The 19,679-nt window shown below is 35.5% G+C and overlaps 1 protein-coding gene and 1 non-coding gene across 3 annotated transcripts in view; both read right to left on the reverse strand.

The window, feature by feature from the left end:
• LOC136027261 (UPF0047 protein YjbQ-like) overlaps window positions 1-19,679 on the reverse strand; it is a 58,213-nt gene that overhangs the window by 22,477 nt on the left and 16,057 nt on the right. For both annotated transcript variants that reach the window (XM_065704335.1, XM_065704337.1), the window contains 2 exons: window positions 9,969-10,145; window positions 4,343-4,448 (listed from right to left, as the gene is read on the reverse strand). In XM_065704335.1, the coding sequence (XP_065560407.1) occupies window positions 4,343-4,448; window positions 9,969-10,145 (283 nt within the window). The remainder of the gene's footprint in view (window positions 1-4,342; window positions 4,449-9,968; window positions 10,146-19,679) is intronic.
• On the reverse strand, window positions 14,996-15,068 carry Trnar-ucg (transfer RNA arginine (anticodon UCG)). Its single transcript has one exon. It is a non-coding gene; the product is annotated as a tRNA-Arg (tRNA).

Below are 19,679 nucleotides of genomic sequence, written 5' to 3' on the forward strand. Positions count from 1 at the left end.
CCATCCAGAGAAAGAACTTCCACAAATTCTGGATAATTTTTGGAATGATGATAAAGGCTGCTAACCCCTTTCTACGGATCGCAATTACCGTTGCCCATCTAATGAGCCAAATCAACAACTTACTATGAGTTCTAACTCGTAAAAACACAACTAACAAAAAAGACGTATCTTAGAAATTTTTGGAGAGTTCAATGATTCTTAGGATTTTTTTTTTCTTCACCTTTGGGTTGCTGTGAATGTGAATAATTATGTGAATATATATATATAGTATAAATAAGGAGTTTACAATAAATAGGGAAAATAAGGCTAAATAAGGAATATATAATTATTTCCAAAAGCAAAGGGCTCATCTCCTATTTTAAAACCTTGTACAAGAGCAAAAATAAAAGCTTTTGGAAGAACAGTTTTTTTCGAGGATTGAACGAAAAATTCCACAAGAATTTGAATGTGCTGCAGCATAACAGGATTTTAGTTACCATAGCAACAATACTATTGTTTGAAAGCAATCCAGTCCCGTTCGTGTACATACCATGTTTATAGAAAAATAACAACTTGTCAAGAGAAGAAACAACTAGTAGTAGGACTTAGCAACTGATCATGAACATAAATAATGTACGGTAAAACAAGACATATTTTTCCAATAATACGTCAACTTAAGAGAAATATAAGTACTTGTGAGGAATTTCATGCGGCTTCTACAAATTTTTCTTAGATTTAGCTATAAAAAAAAAATAACCAGCCTTTGTTTTTGTCGTTTCGAAATGTATTAAGTACTTGATATTAGCACAAGAAAAATCTTAAACAGTAGAGAAAGAACTTAGCTGTTACTTTTTTTTAGACACAATTGGTTGTAAAACTGAAATGGGGACCAGTGTTGCGATGGGTGGTACAATTGTACCAGATTCAGTACTTTTTTCTCTGACCTGTACATCTGTACAACTTTTTTTTAAAGTCAGAAAATCAGTACATTTACGTCGAACTGGTACAAATTCAGTACATTTTCTCCAAAACTAAAAAAAAGAACGATTTTTACTTGTAAACGGAACCTTTACCATTCATTGCTATGGCAAATACTCTCGCGACTTGTCTGTCTGCTTTTATTTAGAGTTTTTTTTCTGCTTTTTATTTGGCACTTGATGCAGACCAGGCTCTCTCAGAGAAATTGCAGAAATGCAAGTTTTCAATCTTGTTGGATGAATCGACAGACAAATCTGTTGTTAAATATATGGCTGTTGTTGCTCGCTTCTGGTGTCCTCAGTTAAAACGTGTTTGCGATCGCTTATTAGGACTTGTCGAGGTGCCATCAGCAACAGCTCAGATAATGAAGGGAGAAGTAGATAAGCTACTCAGCGTCAGAAATATCCCAAAAGAGAACTGCATAGATTTCGAATGGGATAATGCCTCTGTGAACATGGGGGAGGTAACGGGGCTGAAGGCTCTTGTGAAAATTGACAATCCGTATGTTATTGTTTCAGGCTGTGTGTGCCATAGCCTTGCGTTATGCGCGTCTAACGCCTCCAAAGAGATCCCACTAGAATTTGATGAGTTTGTCCGTGATGTATATAACTATATACAGCATTCACCAAAGCTTATTGCAGCATATGCAGAGTTTCAGGGGATAACAGATACGAAAAACCATAGACTGCTGAAAGTCTGTGACGTCCGTTGGCTGTCTCTCGAGTCCGTAGTTATGCGAATTTTAGAACAGTGGAGAGCTCTGAAAGTGTACTTTTACGAGGAATTCAAGGCCATCAAGTCGGCCTCTGCTGAAAAGGTCCTGAAAATGATGGAAAATGTGTACACGAAACTGTACTTGCAGTTCCTGGGCTTCATTTTGCCGCAAGTCAACAAGCTGAACATATTGTTTCAAGCTGAGGGGGTTAGGCTGCACTGCCTTTGCAACGAGGTCTCTACGGTATTTGGGACTATCCTAAGGAACTTCCTACGTCCGGAAGTAGTTGAAAAAAAGCCGTTAGGGACCTATGATCCGTCCAACCGAGAGTATTTCTTGCCTCTCGAACGAATCTATGTGGGAGCAAACGTGGAAGCTGAGGTTATCGAGAAAAATATTCCTGCCCCAACAGTGCATGCGTTCAAACTAGTGTGTCTGAAGTTTTATGTGAAGTTGGCAAAGGAGTTTTATGTCCGCTTTTATTGCAACTCAACCTTTAAGGTTCTGCAGAAAATGAAAGTGATCGACCCGGTTGTGGCTGCCTCTGGCCGAGAGGATTTAGTACCAGTACTAGTCATGTTTCCTAACTTAGTCAACCGAAAATCTCTAGAAGAATTGAGCTCTCAGTGGCGATCAATCCCTACTGAATCAAAGCATTTGCCACCCCAACACTTGAAAAGTCCAGAGGTGTTCTGGGGGAAACTGAACGAGCTTAAAAATGGTCTTGGCTCTTCAAAGTATGCAGAGCTTTGTACATTCATGTTTTCTGTCATGTCCCTTCCACACTCATCGGCCTGTGTCGAACGTATTTTCAGTGCAGTGTCGGTGGTTAAAACGAAGTCTCGAAACCGCCTTGCAGTTGACACCATTTACTCCTTGATTCGGACAAGGGAGCATATTCGCGACCATGGTACTTATATCTCCTGGAACCCTCAGGAAAAAAAGAAAGGGTCTGAAGAACAGGCAATTGTTGAAGTAGAAGATGATCAACAGGAGGAAATTGAGTCTCTGCTAAGAGATATTGAAGACGTGATGATCTCGTGATAATTCCTAAGAAGTTTTAGTTTTTAAAAGAAGTGAATATCTTGTTTTTCTGTTCATTCCTACTTTTGTATCCGATGATCTAACATAAAGAAAGATAAATAACGCCGTAAAATGGGCCGTAATTTTAATTTGAGCTCATTCCGAGCTCCACAACTCAACAAACCCTTTCTCGATTAGAGCCAGGCCCATAGACATAACATGTGTCCTCCATGGACAAAGCATATTTGGAGTTTTTGTTTTGGTTATCTGCGGTTTCTTCCGCTTCACTCTGCTTAAAATTGCTATCCTTTTGGTTATCACTTAGGTTAGGCTACTGCCGCTTTCCGTAAGCGTTGTTCAAATTGGTTAAATAAGACGAATAAGGGATTTTCGGAAGAGACATCTCTGGGTCCGTGGTTCGTGGATCCAGTGGAATTTCTTCGCGACTCAACCGCTTTTCCTTTGTGGCAGATTTTGTGTGACTTTCCAGCTCTGAGTTACCTTCATTTGGCAGAACTAATTTACCTCAATAGGCACATTTTGGCTCTTTGGCTACTGAGCACGCTCTAGAGCCAAGCTCTATTCCAGAAAACACGAAGGTGCGGAAAAATAAGGTTAGAAAAGAAAATGGGAGCCATCGGGAAGAGAGAGAAAAATAAGCGAAAAGAACGATATTGTATAGATTCGTACAGTAGCGCGAAAGAAGATCGCGTGTTGCGCGAAGCGCAACACGCGAAAAAAATTTTTTTGCGTCTGGTACATTTTTTCCCGGGAAGTACATTTTTAGACCTATGTCTAGTACAATTCAAAAAATCAATATCGCAACACTGATGGGGACTGACCTTTGGCCTTACCAAAATTTCTGTTTTCGATCCAAAATGTCGCTTTAAATATTTACAAAAAAGTCTGACCATTGTCTGGATTGTACTTTTGAATATATTCATGAGTTAAAGTTTGACAAAGCTCCCGAAGTTTTAATTACTTTTAACAGGAGCAGACACATATGTGGGGAGAAAATGGCCAAGCCCCCCCCCCCCCCAAAAAAAAAATGCAATTTACGTTTTCCATCATTCCGATAAAAATGAAGAAAAGTATGTTCCATATTCCATAAAAGTTTCTAAGTATTTCCATCAAGAATATAGAAGAAAATCCCGAACAATAATTTTTTCTTCATTGGAACAGTGAAAGAAGACAATATACTCCTTTTATTTTTTTTTCTCTTGGAACCATTCCTTGACTTAGAAGACAGCTTTCTAAATTGAACCAAACTTCTCATAGAGAGAAGTTTAGCTACTATCGGCCATTTACTTTTCAAGATTAAAAAAAAAATTACTGAGAATGACAAATATTTTATAACAAATCAAAAAGCCATTTTATATTAGTTTTTTTTTTAGCTATTTAGCATAATAAGCTACCAATGGAAAACTGAACGTGAAAAAGCTTCATAATTCCAGAGATTTAAATTGCCGTGAATCGACAGTAACTAAACATCCACAAATAATAATCAAACTTTTAAAAATAAGAAAGACAAAAATAAACAACTAAATAAAACATTTACAAAGGCAACTACTAAGAAGCTACACTAGAACATATTTCAACTATTAAAGATACTATTGTAAAATCAAGAAATAAAAAAATGGGACATACTTTGTACATGCATTAAGCCAATGGCAAACTGGTGTATTTCTGGCACTTGTTTTAATATTTCATCGGTTACCAAGTGAACACCTCTATGCTGAGGACGTAAATTCACCTACAAATACAGTAACATCAAAGACTGATCTTGCATGAAATCCGTACCACTTGCAGAACACTTCGGAAAAACCCCTTTCCTATTTGCTACTCCCCCCAGGCAGCTAAAATATTTTTAGAATAAAATTTTATACTGAAAGACAAATCATGAGAAGAAAGTGCATTTCTAGTTCAGGAAAGGCCCCCTTTTTTTCTTTACAACACCCAATTCATCTCTAGCTATACGAACTAATAACGAAAGCTTTGTAAATACGGATTTTGGCGAGGAGACAATTACGAATCAATCCGTAGCGACAATGCACTTGAACATGGTCAATCGCATCAAAGGCTGTACTGCCATGTACTGCCATGTTAAGCGCAAACAATGGGTCTAAAAAAATTTAAACTTAAAATAATAAGCATTTGGTGAAGCCCTCTACCGCCCGCACAATTATGATTCGTCATTATTAAATTAGTCTTGGATAATTTCTGGTGAGGTATCGATTTCAATTGAGAAATATTGTTGAACTCTATCGTTTTAAGATGAAAAATAACGAAGATACAAAAAAATTTGCGAAGAGAACTTTTGTTGATAAAGCGCCGTTCAAGTTGTCTTTTAATTAACAGAACAACGACAACAACATATAAGAATAACCTAATACAAAAAAAACAACTTAATTAAAAATACAGCCAGAACACCAAAACTACTGCTGCTCTATGGTTTTCTTTGTGTGTTTCAATAAGTTTTGAAACTCCAATTCCAAGATCTGTTTTGCAATATCTATTAATCAATACTAAGTTACGTGTTCATTATGGTATGTGGAGCGAATATTTGGTGAAACAGATAAATGTGGAACGGATTTTTACTTTACGAGTTTTAACAAGAATCTTCCAGAAAGGCAAGGAATACATTAACACATTTGGCTGGTACAGTCTAGCTAAAACAGCCTGAACGTTAAAAACAAGCAAATTATGTTCAGAGCATCACCAAGCGTGGAAAGCCGTATAAGTGAGAAAGATGAGCCTAGGATTTAACAAAACCACACTTCAACTGGTTCTAGAGACTTCTGGCTGTCAGATTATAAGCTGGCTTGAGCGCTTCGTGTAGAGTTGAGAACAAGGATTAGTCCCTGACCTGCACTGGTAGGAATCTTTAAAGTTCTTGAGACCGTACCAATTTTAATGATTGAAATAATTTGAAAATTGAAACTCGGAAAATTATACCATTCAGAAAGCAACAACTATTTAAACATTTTGACTGACAAATTCAGACGTTTTGAACAGCATTTATTACAAGCTTTAGAAACTCATCTCCCAGGGTTAGGAGATATAAAATGAGGTGGTGTGGAATTTATTTGTTCAGGTAGGAAAGATAGGATACACAGACAGGGAGTAGGACTCGCAATGAATAAGGAAGATTCTAAGTCTTCCTTAGATTGGGAAGGTGCCATCATTAACAGAATTCTAGTTGCTCATTATATGGCCAACAAAGATTAAGGCATGAGTAATAGTGGTATATGCCCCTTTAGAACCCACTGATGGAGATAGTCGTGACTCAAATGAATTTACATGCAGTTAACTTAACAAATAAAAAAGATCCCAGCTAGAAATATGGTATTTTTCAAGGGGTTTTAATTCCCTACCTGATAGACACAGGAATAGCTGGTATTACACCCTAGGTAAATTTGGTCAGAAAAAGGAAACAGCAACGGTGAAAACTGCTGTAAATTTTGTAGGCATAACAATCATGTCATAACCAATACAGCAGTTGGTCATGAAACAATCCATTAGTTAAAATGGTACTCACATAATAATAAGACAGCGAACCTTATTATGTTATAGTAACTTGGGGACTGGGAGAGTCGATACAAGACCCTAGGGTTTACAGGAAAGCTCTTGTTAACGTTAAAAGTAAAGATCACCACCTAGTAGTGTTCAGAGTTCATCTAAACTGAAATTCAGGAAGGGTAAGTACATTCAGGGAAATTAGATCTCAGGATGAGAATTTGAGAGGAACTTTCCAGGAATAGTTGAATATGAAACTCGGGAGCCTAAAATTTCATAATACAGGAGATGAATAGAATAAGTTTAGGGGAACAATTTTCAAACAGCAGAAGGTGCCTAAGGGAGGAGAGTTGCTCAACTTCTCACGCATCTTTCGACTCTTCGAGAGACTAGCTTAAGAACAAAGCTAAGCATTTATAAGTCGACAGTGAGGGCAGCTCTTCTCTATAGTGTCGAATCTTGGCCCATCAAAGCAATTCCAGGCCCCACTCTGGAAGTTTTTGACCACGTTGCTTTTGTTCAATCTAACGCATCTGGTTCTCAAGCCAGATTTTGAACGACGAAATACGCTGACATTGTTACAAATCGACAGAATATCGTGCATCCTCAAGCTCCCCCGGCTTGGACACGCTTTACGTCGCTTTACGTCGTTAAAAAAATTGGTGGACACTAGCTAAACAAGAACTGAAGCCAGCTGGAGGTTTTCGCAAATTTGGCCATATATGGGGCAAATATTGGCTAAGGTTCACCGAAGAGTTGGCACAGGACCGGTCATCGTGGGAGACTACGATTCAGAAGCATTGTTTAGATACTGGGTAATGTAGAAATACCTGGTCCGGCTACAAGTACAAGTAAGTAGGAAGGAGAGTTGGAACCACGCTGAAGAATTGGCACAGGGCCGGCCATTAAATAAATACAGCTTGCTGAATTCCTACCAACATAACGTAGAAGACAAGGAGGAAAGTTAAAAAATTGGTGGACGCTAGCTAAACAAGATCTGTAGCCAGCTGGAGGTTTTCGCAAATTTGGCCACAGATGGGACAAATGCTGGCTAAGGTTCACCGAAGAGTTGGCACAGGACCGGTCATCGTGGGAGACTACGATTCAGAAGCATTGTTTAGATACTGGGTAATGTAGAAATACCTGGTCCGGCTACAAGTACAAGTAAGTAGGAAGGAGAGTTGGAACCACAGCTAGGAATATTAGCGAAAACCGTTGAAGCTTTGTAGAAATGAGATGGGGACTGTACAAGAATTTTTTGAGTAATGGGTCATATGAGAATAAAAGGAAAGTAAGGGAAGTAGAAAAGACATTAAAGTATGAATTAAGAAGATGTGAAAGGGAAGTCATGGATAAAATTGCCAAGGATCTGGAAGATAAAACCAAGCGGCATAGTACTAAAATATTGCATTGACATGTTAAAAAATTAAGAGCAAGTAGTGAGTCTGGACCTTTCCCAGTTAAAGATACGAACGGGGTTTCAATTAGTGATAAGGTAAATGTTTAAGAGAGATGGGCAGAGCATTTTGAGGACGTATTAAACCTTGACAAAGTTGTAGGAAATAACGTAGAAAAGAATTAAATTCTAGATTTAACATAATTTTTTTTTTTTATTTCACGATGAGGTTCTAGGAACAGTCCTAAAAGGATCAGAAAATAATAAGCCATCATGTGCTGATACTGCACTAAATGATTTCATTTTAAATACAGTGGCTGTGAAGTAAGACATAAATTACTGAAGATTACAAATACGATTTTTGAAAAAGGAGAAGTGCCTAGTAATTTTTAGGAAAACTGTAATTACATCCCATTATAAAAAAAGGTGATAAGGCCGAGTGTGATAATTATACAGGCATTAGCTTGGTTTCTGTAGGAAGCAAACTACATAGCATGACGATACTTATTAGACTAAGAGATACAATAGATGAAGTATTAAGAGAAGAACAGTGCAGTCTTGAGAAGCGGAGAGGATGCACAAATTTTGTATCCGACCGAAATGTATGTCCAAAAAAGATCCAAGGAGAAGTAAATTCTTAAAAGACATATTTTGTCAACTCACTTGTCAGCTTCATTCTTGAAGATGAAGCCAGAAGTTTTGGTGCTAGAACTTCCATCAGGTGATAAGTAGCTCCTTAGTCTTGGATGCGCTAAAATGTGACCATTTAGTTATCAAATTACTTTTGGATCTTTTAAAGATCCTATTGTAGGTAGAGGGATCTTCTTCTTTATGTACGGCTCTATGGGTCATGGTATCATCAGAAAAATAGTGCAGAGGGTCCGTGATATTGTCTCCCAAAACATTGATACACACTATGAAAAGTGTTGGTGTCAGGATACTACCCTAAGAAGTTTTTGATCTTGACTAGGTGTTTACTGGAAGTCAATCCACGAAGGAATATAATGAGATCACCATTGCCGAGAAAACTAAAAAAAAAATCCTCAAGCAAACGACTACACATGCCACGTGTTTGAAGTTGCTTTAACATGCCCTTATGGCAGATTATATCGAATATTTTCTTGATATCAAAAGATTATAGCCTATATCGTTCTCACGGGCTAGATGTTGACTGATTCCTGGTGTTGTACATTGAGGTGGTCTTTTTTAGCCTTTTTGCTGAAAGGCGTACTGCTTAGCAGTGCTATAGTCATTTGACTCCAGTTACTGTATATGTAAAGGGCTTTTTTCGGAATGCACTAATAGACCTAAATAATTAGTGACGCAAGCTAGCTTTAACTCGGTCGTATACTTTTAGTCATTTCTTGATAATCAATCAAGACTTCATAAGACTTCATGTCGAAATTATAAAAAGATTACCATGGAAAATTTGTGACCATTCAACCGTTTCAGTATTTGCGCTGTTATGATGCTGGTTTGTCTTGGGGCTTAAAAACCCCACCTTTTGTGAGACGAAAGAACATACTTTCACCAGATCACTTTGGAGTGAGGATGAAATCTAGTCTTTAACCTTCCTTTGTCTAAAGGAGCATACAGAGACTTAACGTTAAATATTACTGCTGAGGCTGGAGCACCACCTTATTATTAACCTAAAATTTTTAGTGTTATATGGAATATTATTTTCATCTGCTTTCCTGCTCATAGAGGGAGAGAGAGGGGTGGAATGCATCCTACAAAAATCAATATCTACCCAAAAGATTTGCACTCCCCAAAAATGACGTACTAAAATCCGCTTTATTGCCACGCCTGAGACCTTTTTCTCACCAGTTTTTTCGGACTGCCCTTTTTTCAAGTGTGTGTGATCCTATCTAAGTCCTGGTTCTACAAAAAACGAGGCTCATGTAGAGGCTCTTTTAAATAATTTAGAAAGATTGTGTCTCAATAACCTGTCATTTCGTGAAAGAAACCGTCAATTATTACCCACACCTGATTAATAGACAATACCACCCAAAACTCGGAATCTGTCATTTGACCTGAGATATTAAAGGGCCTTACAAGAATTTACCCGTTTCCAAGGTATACTCTTAGTTTCACAAGCTAAAGTGTTTCGTTGTTAAGCATATTATGTGTCATCTATGATTTACTTATTTTAAATAAATTAGCAACGGACAAAAATTAACTTAAAAAAAAGAAAAAACAAATGTTAAAGCTTAAAACAAGCGCAAAATTTCCTAAATAGGATGAAGGCCGCTGCCTCACTCTATCCCTGCTTTCTCATTTTTTTACTTTACCTATTGCTTTCAAATAGTTTCTATTCGCTTAAAGTTTTTCACCAAGACTAAAAAATGACTAAAAAAATACCTTTCGTTGAAACCATGCTGAGCCAAAAAGTACACCTGTGCTGCCTCGGCTAGACCCTGGGCCACCTGCATTCAGCTCAACTGACATATCTGACGATTTGGAGGTTGATTTTCCTTTTGCTCCAATTTTATGCATTGTGAAAGATCTAATTGCTGAACAAGATGATGAATGCTCAGGCTAAAAAAAAAGTATTAATTACACTAGGAAAATTCTTGAACAAGAAGAGAAATAATTTAGATAAAAAGCTATTCGCATGAAAAAAAAAATGGCAACTAGAAGCGAGACAAATCTATGAATTATTTAGGAAAAACATAACCAATACTAAGAGAGCTCTTAGTAAATTTCCTTTGAAATTTCTCAGATTATCCATGGACAATGCTATAGAATTAACCATCGATTGGTACAAACACTGAGATAGGCTATGTAGAATTTGCAAATTGCTGTTAGCATCCCTTGAACACTTTTTAGCGTTTTTACTAAAAGTAATTGCAGAGCTTAGAGAAATTTAGCTAGTCTTCGGAATCGAACAGCCAATTTTTAAATATTTAATTGTTTTGCCCCAAATATTTTGCTTAGTAATGTTTTTCAACAATAACTCAAATTTAGTTTTCGATAAAAAACTAAGATTCCTACTAAACCATCTTAACAAATACAGTATAAATGACTTCGTACAATGGGATCTCTAACAGCCATCACCCCCCCCCCCAAAAAAAAAAATTCCACAGGCTTAAAAAGCATGGAACTAATATTGAGATTAAGACAAGAGCCATTCCTAGGGTTCGTCGTGCCCGGGTTAAAAATAAAACAGCGCCCCCTTCCTGACTCAAATATAAGCAAAAAAGCCGAATCGAAAAATTTGATCAAAGTGGGCAGCCCCCCTAACCACGGACCCCCCAGATGTGCGTCCAGGCCAGCTGGCCAGGTTCCCCCTCTCCCCTTTGAACAGTTCTGATCAAGACTATATTTTACAATTTATGTGAACATGCAGCACACTTAGGGTGTTATGAACAAGTTATATCACATGTTAATTTTACTATCAAAATTTAATTTTGATAACTATCTTATTCGTGAACTTGAAATTTGGCCCAACTCTAAACTATGGAAAAAATTAAATTGCTTTAATTGCAACAGTTCAGTTGCTTTATCTGAATATAAAGGATTAAGCCACTAAGTTGGCTAACAAATTTTGATGTATTTATTAAATTACCTATTTAGTTGGCAAAAATCGCCTACTTGATAGGCTAGCTGAAGGAGCTAGTTGTACTAGGGTAAATCTGGGTAAAAGGTACCTAGGTAGGCTAGGGTAATATCATGGAACAATAAGCAGCCAAGAGTGAACTTGGAACTATTAGTAAAGCTAAATGAATGAAACGTTTTCTAATAATGCGCTATTTCTATATAGATAAAGCTGAAAAGAATGTGGCCATTCTTTTCATGTTGCAGTAATTCATCCCATTTAGAACGGGAATTGAACCAAAAAAAAAAAAAAAAAAATGTCTTTTCTTCCCACTGGATCCATGCAATCCAGTTTTTTTCCACAACTTAGGGGAACTAGAAAATATACATGAAATAATTTTAATATCATATTTTAAAATGCTTGGATTTGTTAAGATAATTTTTGGATAGTTACAGCAATTCAGAAATGAGGTGATGTACCCAAGTTTCGAAACACAATATACGCCTTAAACGTTACTGAAAATTCATACCTTATTTCATAAGTATTCTCCACATTTTACAATCGATTTACGTCTGTTACCAAAGCTTAAACTGTTAGCTACTTAAAACCTCTCATATTCTCCCGATTTTAGGCTTTAGCTTTAGGTGAGGTTTTTGTTCCTTGGAATGTTAAAGTTAAGTATAGGGGATGTACGTAGATGAAATTTCCGAAAACATATCGAGGTAATTAGCGCTAAGATTTCCTGTAATGTCAGAGGTAATACGTGCTAAGATCTCCGTAATAATAGAATGCTGTCAAAGTCTAGAAGTATATTTTCAGCTGTGATTATTTATATGCTTTATTTTTCTCTATTACATCAGCATCTTTTTAATTGTTGTACTGTCTGGTCCAATTACATGACATCACCCTCCTCTAGCGACAAACTCCAAACTCCCCTAAGTTCTGGCTTTACGAACCTATGGATCAAATCAATTTAAAAGGATATGAGAGCTGATAACAATGAGTTATTTGATAAAAAACCATGAAAGACCAGAGACAAAAGATATTAAGAAATTTTACAAAGTCTTGCTATGCATAATTTTAACTCGGTAACAGTGTAATGTCTTAGATGGAGAAGATACTGGATAGGATACCATTCACGAAGTTTCTGCTCTTGAAATCTCCGACAGTCGCCATATCCCTGAGTTTATAATTGTATATAAATGTCTACTATTTATAAAAGACCATTTCAGAAAGATTTAGTCCATATAACAACTTAATGTTATAAAACAGGCGGTAAGCATCCCCAAAGAGAAGAACTTTGCCTGAAGCGTCAGTATGTTGCTTTTAATCACAAGGGAATAAGTGTCAAATCTTATACATAGTTTAGGTAAGTCTACAACATGGATTAAAGCAAAACATAACACTGAAAGAAAATGCAGACAAGCAGAATTAATGCAAATTCATCTAAATAAAATCAAAGACATTTCATACAACAATCTGATGCCAATTAGAGGATTAATTTACAAGACAAATATTTGAGATTTGATTATGATTTTTTTTCAGATATAATTTTTTTTTTCCTACGCCTGTTGTCTGACAGAATTTTTGTCTAGTAAATACATACATGTACATATTAGCGTAAAATTTTCGTCTTACTACCACTGTATATTAACACTCTGTTTTTCATTAAAACTAAAGCATTTGGTAATAAAAAAGGCAATAATTAATTTGGCAATGAATGAGTTTGTACTGTATTTCATGCAGAGCCACCAGCAGGTTAATTGCTTTTGTAGGAAGAAAGATGTCACTACTAGTACCCATTATGTTCAAGAATTTCTTTCAAGATTCTACTAATCAATATAATTGAAGGTTTCGAACCTAATTTCAGCCTAAAATCTATTCCAAACAGAGGCAAAGCTTGATTTAATTCTGTCCTTTTATTTTGCTATAAAATACCTCATAATATGCCCAGAATTCAGGCAATGGGAATTATGACACTTGGGTGTCTGTACCTTGCCTGTCCAAACATACAAACCAGTTTTGAGAAACATTCAGGGTATTATATGAGGCTTTTAGTAGCAATTAAAACCTGTTTTTGTCAACAAAACGCTTGATTGATCTTTTAATTTGCACAACAACAGGGATATTCCCCAAATAAGTCGGCACTGTCTCTCAAATACCTTGCACTTGCATTCGGGACCTCGATTCAAGCAACAAGGTCACTAAGAACAAATATGCTGAGAGAGAAGTTCAGAAAGTCCTAAGGACGTTTCTCTAAGGAGTTAAAAGGTTAATTTGACAAAAAAAAAAACGATTGGTTGGCTTTATAGCTCATTTTTTACTCTCCATGTATTTTTTCTGGTGTCATTATGGAAGTTTTTTTTACCTCTTCAGAACGTCAACAAATTTGGTCTGTCTTTTTCAAATTTTGTAAGTATTTTCTTTGTGTTGCTATTTGGTCTCGTAACAGTCATACCTCTAAACGTTACGGAATTTTTGAGATATGTAACAAGATGGATGTTTTAGAAGGCAGATTCAGACAGCAGTCTGAGTCAGTCGTAGATTTTCCGTTGGGGTGTATTAATCGTTTGCAACTCATTGTTAGTGTATTTTTTAGTGTCTGTGATGGTAAGCGTTTTTATGATGTATATTTCTTTTCCATACTCCTCTAAGCGCATTTTTATATGTATAGAGGGTTCAAATAAATTATAACTATTATAGAAGTAAAAGAATAAATACGCTTTTCCACCCAACAAACAGAATTAATGATTTAGAAACCAATTTTTAGCAAATTCTGTCCTAAAATGAAACCAAATTCCTTCCGACTTTCCTCTGCGATTCATCTGATGAATTGTGAACAACAATCCAAAACAATTCAAAAAAAAAAAAAAAAAAAATTAACCATCTCAACTGTTCATATGGTTATGATAGTGAGAATCGAGTTGGGCGTGATGTCAAATAATGAATGGAGCGTCTAAAGGCTCTTCAAACTTTAACAATAATTTGAAATGACCAATGTTGAATTGAAAAGAATTCGAAAGTCGAATTGATGATGTGTACAAAAAAAATGAGGGAGATTCGAAAAACAAGATGCATGGCTGGCTTTGGGTTCAATATACCAATTAAAAAGACTTAATGCATAGGCGACAAGGCCTGAGAAAAGTCTAGAAATTGGCGCATCTTTAAGTGTTTTAGCATAGAGAATTTCAGCAGGACTTCGCCAAATTGGATTCTTAAAAATCAACAAGAAATTAATGATATTAGATGGCCAATTCTTTTTTGTTTCTGTTTTTTAGAATTCATCCTTGATTTTAGGCGATATCCTTAGGAACCCGTAAAATTAAGAGCTGTGAAAAAAACAAACAAATCAAACAAATTGGTCTTTCAATGCCTCACACAATAAATCTAACTGAGAGGTTCTCCACTTTCAAAAATTATGAACTCCAGCTGGCACACGCCACAAGGGGCGGAAATGTGCTATGCCCGGCAGTGTGTTAAGCGTGGTGTGAATAGCCAGTGGAGTGACAGAAGTGCGTCCTGTCTGATAGAATTAGTAGTGCTCCAAGATGCACACCAGGTGGGGATAAGGAGTGGACAATACCTCATAATTAACTGAAAGCCATGAAATATGCACCTAGCGTATTTTGAGGAGTAAATTGAAAAAAAAATATATATTAATGTATCATTACTTTTTAAAAATTGAGGGATAAAAAACAATTCTTTTTTAATTAAACTGCATTGAAAATTACAAAACAATTGCTGGTTATTTATTTTCAAGTTCCCAAATAAATCTTGCATAATTTGTATTTCCAAAATCTTGCAAAATTTGTGTTATCATGCATGAAGCTTTTTCCACCAAACAAAAAAACGACCACGGCAGGACTCGAACCTGCAATCTTCGGATCCGAAGTCCGACGCCTTATCCATTAGGCCACGCGGCCTTAACATATAAGTTATTTAAGATATATGTATTCTTTTTACTTTCTTTTTCTAACCCAGGGGCATAGTTTTCTATGGGACAAGGAGGGGGTTGGGGGGGGGGGGGCTACCCCTTCCAGACAACATTTTGAATCCCAGGTGAAATTTGAATTTCTTCCAAAATCTTGTAAAAACTAAAATAAACCTGCATAATTTAAGCATCAACAGAAACAGAGCAGTTTAATAGTAAATACTTACCTTTACAGTGCTATAATTTTACTTTTATTTGTGACGAAAGTACCTTTATATTACTTTCCAAGTACTAAATAGTACATTTATGGCACCAGACAGCTTATTTTTTACCTTTTACTGTCATTTACACTTGATTGGGAAAACTGGCTCCAACTCTGCCCCCCTCCCCAAATTTTGACGGAAAAAACTAGTCTGACCATGGAATTTGTGCAACTGACAGCAACCAAACTATTTTTATAAATAGCAAAATCGCGTGATGCCTTTTTTAGTGCTTCTTGTAATTTGATCATCATTTGAGGGGGGATATTCAATTATGAGCCCTAAAAGGTAAAACAGTTCATAGCAACTGAATATTTAAAAACAAATTTAAAAAAGGCACTTGTCAGTTATCCCGACCAAACTCAAGAATTGAAGTTCAGTTAATCATAATGAAATATACCAAAATATGATGAAAATATAATACTTTAGAAAGGAATTTATGGAAATTACAACAGAAAATTATGGAAAACAGGCCGTCCAAGAACACATTATATTAAATAGATACTTGTCCGTTATTTCAGCCACACTAAAAAATTGAAGTTAGGTTAATCATAATGAAATATACCAAAATATGATGAAAATATTGATACTTGTTAAATATTCTGATCAAAGTTTGTTTTCTCTCTGTATCTCAATATGCACTTGGAGATAATCAGCTAAACCAGAGAATTAAACTACAATGCATGTATATTTTAATAAAATATTTAGTTATATAGAGTTGGTACTCTGGTTATGTTAGGTATTCAATACAATGCATTCTGTGTGGCCTGATTTCCATAATTTTCTGTTGTAATTTCCATAATTTGGTTACTAAAGCATTATATTTTCTTTATGTGTTCGTATATTTCATTATGATTGACCTAACTTCACTCCTTGAGTGTGGTCAAGTGAAAGGGGTTTTATTACAGAGAGAAAACAAGGTCCGGTCAGGATATTTAGTAAGTTCCAAAATAGGATACTTTGGTAGCAAAATTATGGAAACTAAAACGGAGAATCATGGACAGCAGGCTGCCTAGAACGCATTTTATTAAATACCTAACCTAACCAACTCTATATGTTAGATATTTAATTAAAATATACGTGTATAGTAATCTGTCCCACTGAGACTAAGCTAATTATTTTTGAATGCAGATAGAGAAACTGGTTTTGTTCAAATTAAGAACGTGACTGTGGTTGGGGTAGCAGACAAGTACCAAAAACTATCCTAACTGGTTATAATTGCCTTAGTAAGGACAGGGATTAAAATAGGAAGGACAGCTGTGCAGTAATTTTTGAGAGGATACTATTACCCAGTTCCCTTTGCCTACAACTTGCTATGAATTTGAAGTAGATGTGATTTGACTATCTGTCAGATTAAGTCCTGGAAAGCATATCAACATTGTCCTTTTATAACCCACGAGGTAAAACAAATATCCTGAACATTCTCAAGAAAGAAATAATTGGAAGGAATACTCTTATGCTAGGTGATTTTAATGCTCACATGACCTTATGTGAAGTAGCTACCCATGAACTTTGAATCTTTAACAGAAACATCAGTATAAACATGTATTTGGTTGGGAAAACAGGCATTCACACAATTTTCAAAGATTATCTTAAAGTGATCCCCCCTCGTTGAAAGACAATGCTATTTCCTATAGCATTGAAATACCTAACGCGATTTCCTTCTTTCTCATTGGCTTAATTGCTCCTTGAGGGGTGTGAAAGAATATCTAAAGACTGTTGACTTAAGCTAACTGGCCAACTTAGCCACTGAGAAATATGAAAATCTTGGATATTAAAAATGATTGCTAAAAATCACATCTTATAACTACAAACTTAAGATTCTTTGGGATTATTTATCGGTATAAGATCTACAAAACAACACAAAAATCAAAGCTGTATGATTAGTACAACCCTTATAAATAATAAAGGAAGCATATCTTAAATGGTCAATTTTAAAGAAAACTGAAAATTTGGGAATCTTGTGGCAAATCGAGAGGCTACTTCACAATACTCAACGCCTTAAAAAATAGTGTTAATACTACTTTTAAAAATTAGAGGTGTCCCCACTAATTAATTTTTTATCAGGCTCTAAAGAAAAAAAAATGCAAATTTGTCCAGCCCATTCATATTAAAGCTTTCAATGAAGCCACAGCAATTTTTTCATCAAAGAATCTGTTGGTGTCTGTTGTTAATACGCATTTCACTGCTATATGAAAATAGCATTGGCTTTCAACCTGGGAGAATGACCTTAACTTCTAGGGCTGAATAGAATGTTTTATTTTTTTAAGTAATTTGCCCATATGCCACTCAACATGGGTCATTTCCCCTGGTGGGAATCTGCAAAGGGAAAAGTATCTATCCACTAAGTAGACTATTCTGGAAACTCCGTCAAACTGAAAAATAAGATAATTATTGCCACTGCTTGACAATGCAACTTATATATAAACATTTTTATTTATTTATTAATAGTATTACTTACAAAAGTTCAGATCCAACAGCAGTGTTTAGTATTCAGTTGCCTATATTTTTAATTTGAATTTTATTTGTTGTATGATTTTATTTTTTCTATTTCCTAGTACAAAAAGCTCCCTTTCACTAATGCATCACATCACAGAATTAGTAGACAGTGTCCAGTGAGATGGTAAAACTCTCTTAAACATATTGATTATGCAGATGATTTGTCTCCTAAATTTTCCTTAGCAAAAAGACTGAGGTTTTTATAATTCAGGGAGCAAGAAAAGGTTTGAAAATTAATGTTAAGAAACCCAAGTTCCTTAGATTAGGAATAAGTGAGGGTAGTGGCGTCGTTGAAGGGGAGCAGTTGCCCCCCCCCCCCAATAATTTGGAAAAAAAACTACAACTTATTAAGTATCTTTAAAACTGTTCAAAAGCTCGTTTTAAATGTCAAATTTGCTCCTTACTTTGAGTGGATTTTTTTTTTTTAATAAAATCCATGCTCGTTTTAACATAAGGCAAACGAAAAAAATAGGGGTCCATAACAATCTTCGGCAATCTGTCATCCTTCATCCACAGAACGAGACCTAGCCGTCTCAACCTTTCTTTCATTATAGCCCTAGAAAGCGGGATCGAACCACATTTTTTACACAACCTACTGTTTGAAATACCGTCAGTCAGCTGGGTACCCAGAACAATCCGTAGGCCAAGTAGGTAGACAATCTATCTACCAAGAAGGTAGACGTACAGTGAATATAATTTCCTGAATGAAAAAGAAACCATTGGAAAAGAGAATAAGAGGTATTGCTTTTTATAATGATATTTGTACTATAACTAGATCAGCAAAATTGATTATAGTTTGATCATGGAATTTGGTAGAGGGGGATCCACTCCAGGAATCGTTTAATTGTTTTAATTTTTATTTCCAGTATTCAATTGAAACTCTGATTCTCTTATTTGCCATTGAAATGCCTAATAAGCACTGATAACTTCCTATTCCTTACGTTTCGGATTCACATACTAACCCACAAATGTAGAACTGCCTCCATGTATATACTGGCTTCTTGCTTTCTAAATATTACTTTTAACCAGATCCAAATAAATTGACATGAATTTGCTAAGAATTATGACTGAAATTAGTTGCATTTCAAACAACACCAACACTACTTGTGGGACATTTATGTCTGCATCAGCATGCTTTAAAAAATTTCAGCTGAGAATAGAATAAAGTGAATTTGAACAAAATATGCATATTTTTCTAATAATGCTAATAATTTTTGTGTACATGTATAAATGGTATCGACCCATTCTCTTTTTCAATTGTCATCAGTTTCATCATTTGGCACTAGGAGCCCAAGCTTTGCTTGTGAAGGGAATTAATGACATTAAATGATTTCGAGTGTAACCCCCCTCCAGAAATGTATATCCCCATACTCTGAGTTACACACGAAAACTTTTGTGTAATTCTTATAAAACTCATTTTTTTTCAACAAAGTTACAAAGGGGAAGGTAATTTTCAAACTCTAAGACTCAATTTTCCCTTCCAATTGGCATTCATTCACAATCTGTGGTAATATTTAGACTTATCCTGTATGTTTGTCTAGACAGTGCCATTGTGCTGCCTATGATTTGCGTTTGACTTTATATGGCATGCTGGTATCAATTCTATTTATTAATATAAAGCAGTGAACCAAAAAATAATCAATTTAATAAAATGTAATATATAGTATTTCAATAAATCACATATATTAAAATCTTAGTACAACAAATTAAATCTTACAGAGTCAAAATTGCCATTCAAATTTATAAGCCATTCAAAATTATGAGCAAATGAATAGTAAAATACCCAGGGCTATTAGAATAGAACTTGGTTCAATTATCATAATTATGAGATTGAGCATCCTGTG

This window comes from Artemia franciscana, chromosome 5 (assembly GCF_032884065.1).
Source record: "Artemia franciscana chromosome 5, ASM3288406v1, whole genome shotgun sequence".
Lineage (NCBI taxonomy): Eukaryota > Metazoa > Arthropoda > Branchiopoda > Anostraca > Artemiidae > Artemia > Artemia franciscana.